The 695-nt window shown below is 41.7% G+C and overlaps 1 protein-coding gene across 1 annotated transcript in view; it reads right to left on the reverse strand.

Annotated features, from left to right (window-relative positions):
• Positions 1–633: 633 nt before the first annotated feature.
• Positions 634–695, reverse strand: part of PHALS_06618 (uncharacterized protein) — a gene marked incomplete at both ends in the record, with an annotated part of 319 nt that continues 257 nt past the window's right edge. The window contains one exon of the mRNA XM_024719938.1: positions 634–655. Within this exon, the coding sequence (XP_024585187.1) occupies positions 634–655 (22 nt within the window). The remainder of the gene's footprint in view (positions 656–695) is intronic.

Consider the following 695-nt stretch of genomic DNA (forward strand, 5'->3'; position numbering starts at 1 on the left):
GACACTTGGTGTTGTTTGATCATTACATTCTCCTCCAACGTCTTGGCACTCTTTTGCTTCTTGTGCAGATCGTTCAGCAAGCGTTGAAAATGGGCAACATGTTTGATGTTCTTCTCTGGTTCCCATGTTGCCTCGCTTTCTAAATATCCATGCCATTTTGCAAGATATTCACGCTTGCCATGCTTCTGTCTTTTATTCAAGAAGGCCTCCACGATATATTGCTTATCGCCTTCACTGTCCACAATAATAGGTACTGACTTTGGAATTGGTCGACTTAAGAATTGACTTGGATTTTCATGATATGGCTTCAGTCGAGCAACGTTGAATACATTGTGGACTCGGCTCATAGACTTTGGTAACTTGAGCTTCATGGCGTTTGGATTGATTTCCTTGATGATCTCAAATAGTCCAATAAATCTTGGCACTAGTTTTGGCTTTTCTTGCGATCCTTGTTGTTGAGCATGCTTTAGTGGTAAAGTTCGTGTTGCAAGAAAAACGAGATCTCCTTGATGAAACTCGACGTTTGAGCGCTCCTTGTCATAATACTCCTTTTGACAAGCTTGCGCCTTCTTCAAGTTTTCGATCGCACTTTGCAAAAGCTTCTTCCGATCCTCTGCAAAGTTGTTGGCCATTTCAATCTTCTCCAGAACAAAGTCTATGACAGGATTTCTAAGTCGACGTCCTGTATCGATTTC

This window comes from Plasmopara halstedii, assembly GCF_900000015.1.
Source record: "Plasmopara halstedii genome assembly, contig: Scaffold_3060, whole genome shotgun sequence".
Classification (NCBI taxonomy): Eukaryota; Oomycota; class Peronosporomycetes; order Peronosporales; family Peronosporaceae; genus Plasmopara; species Plasmopara halstedii.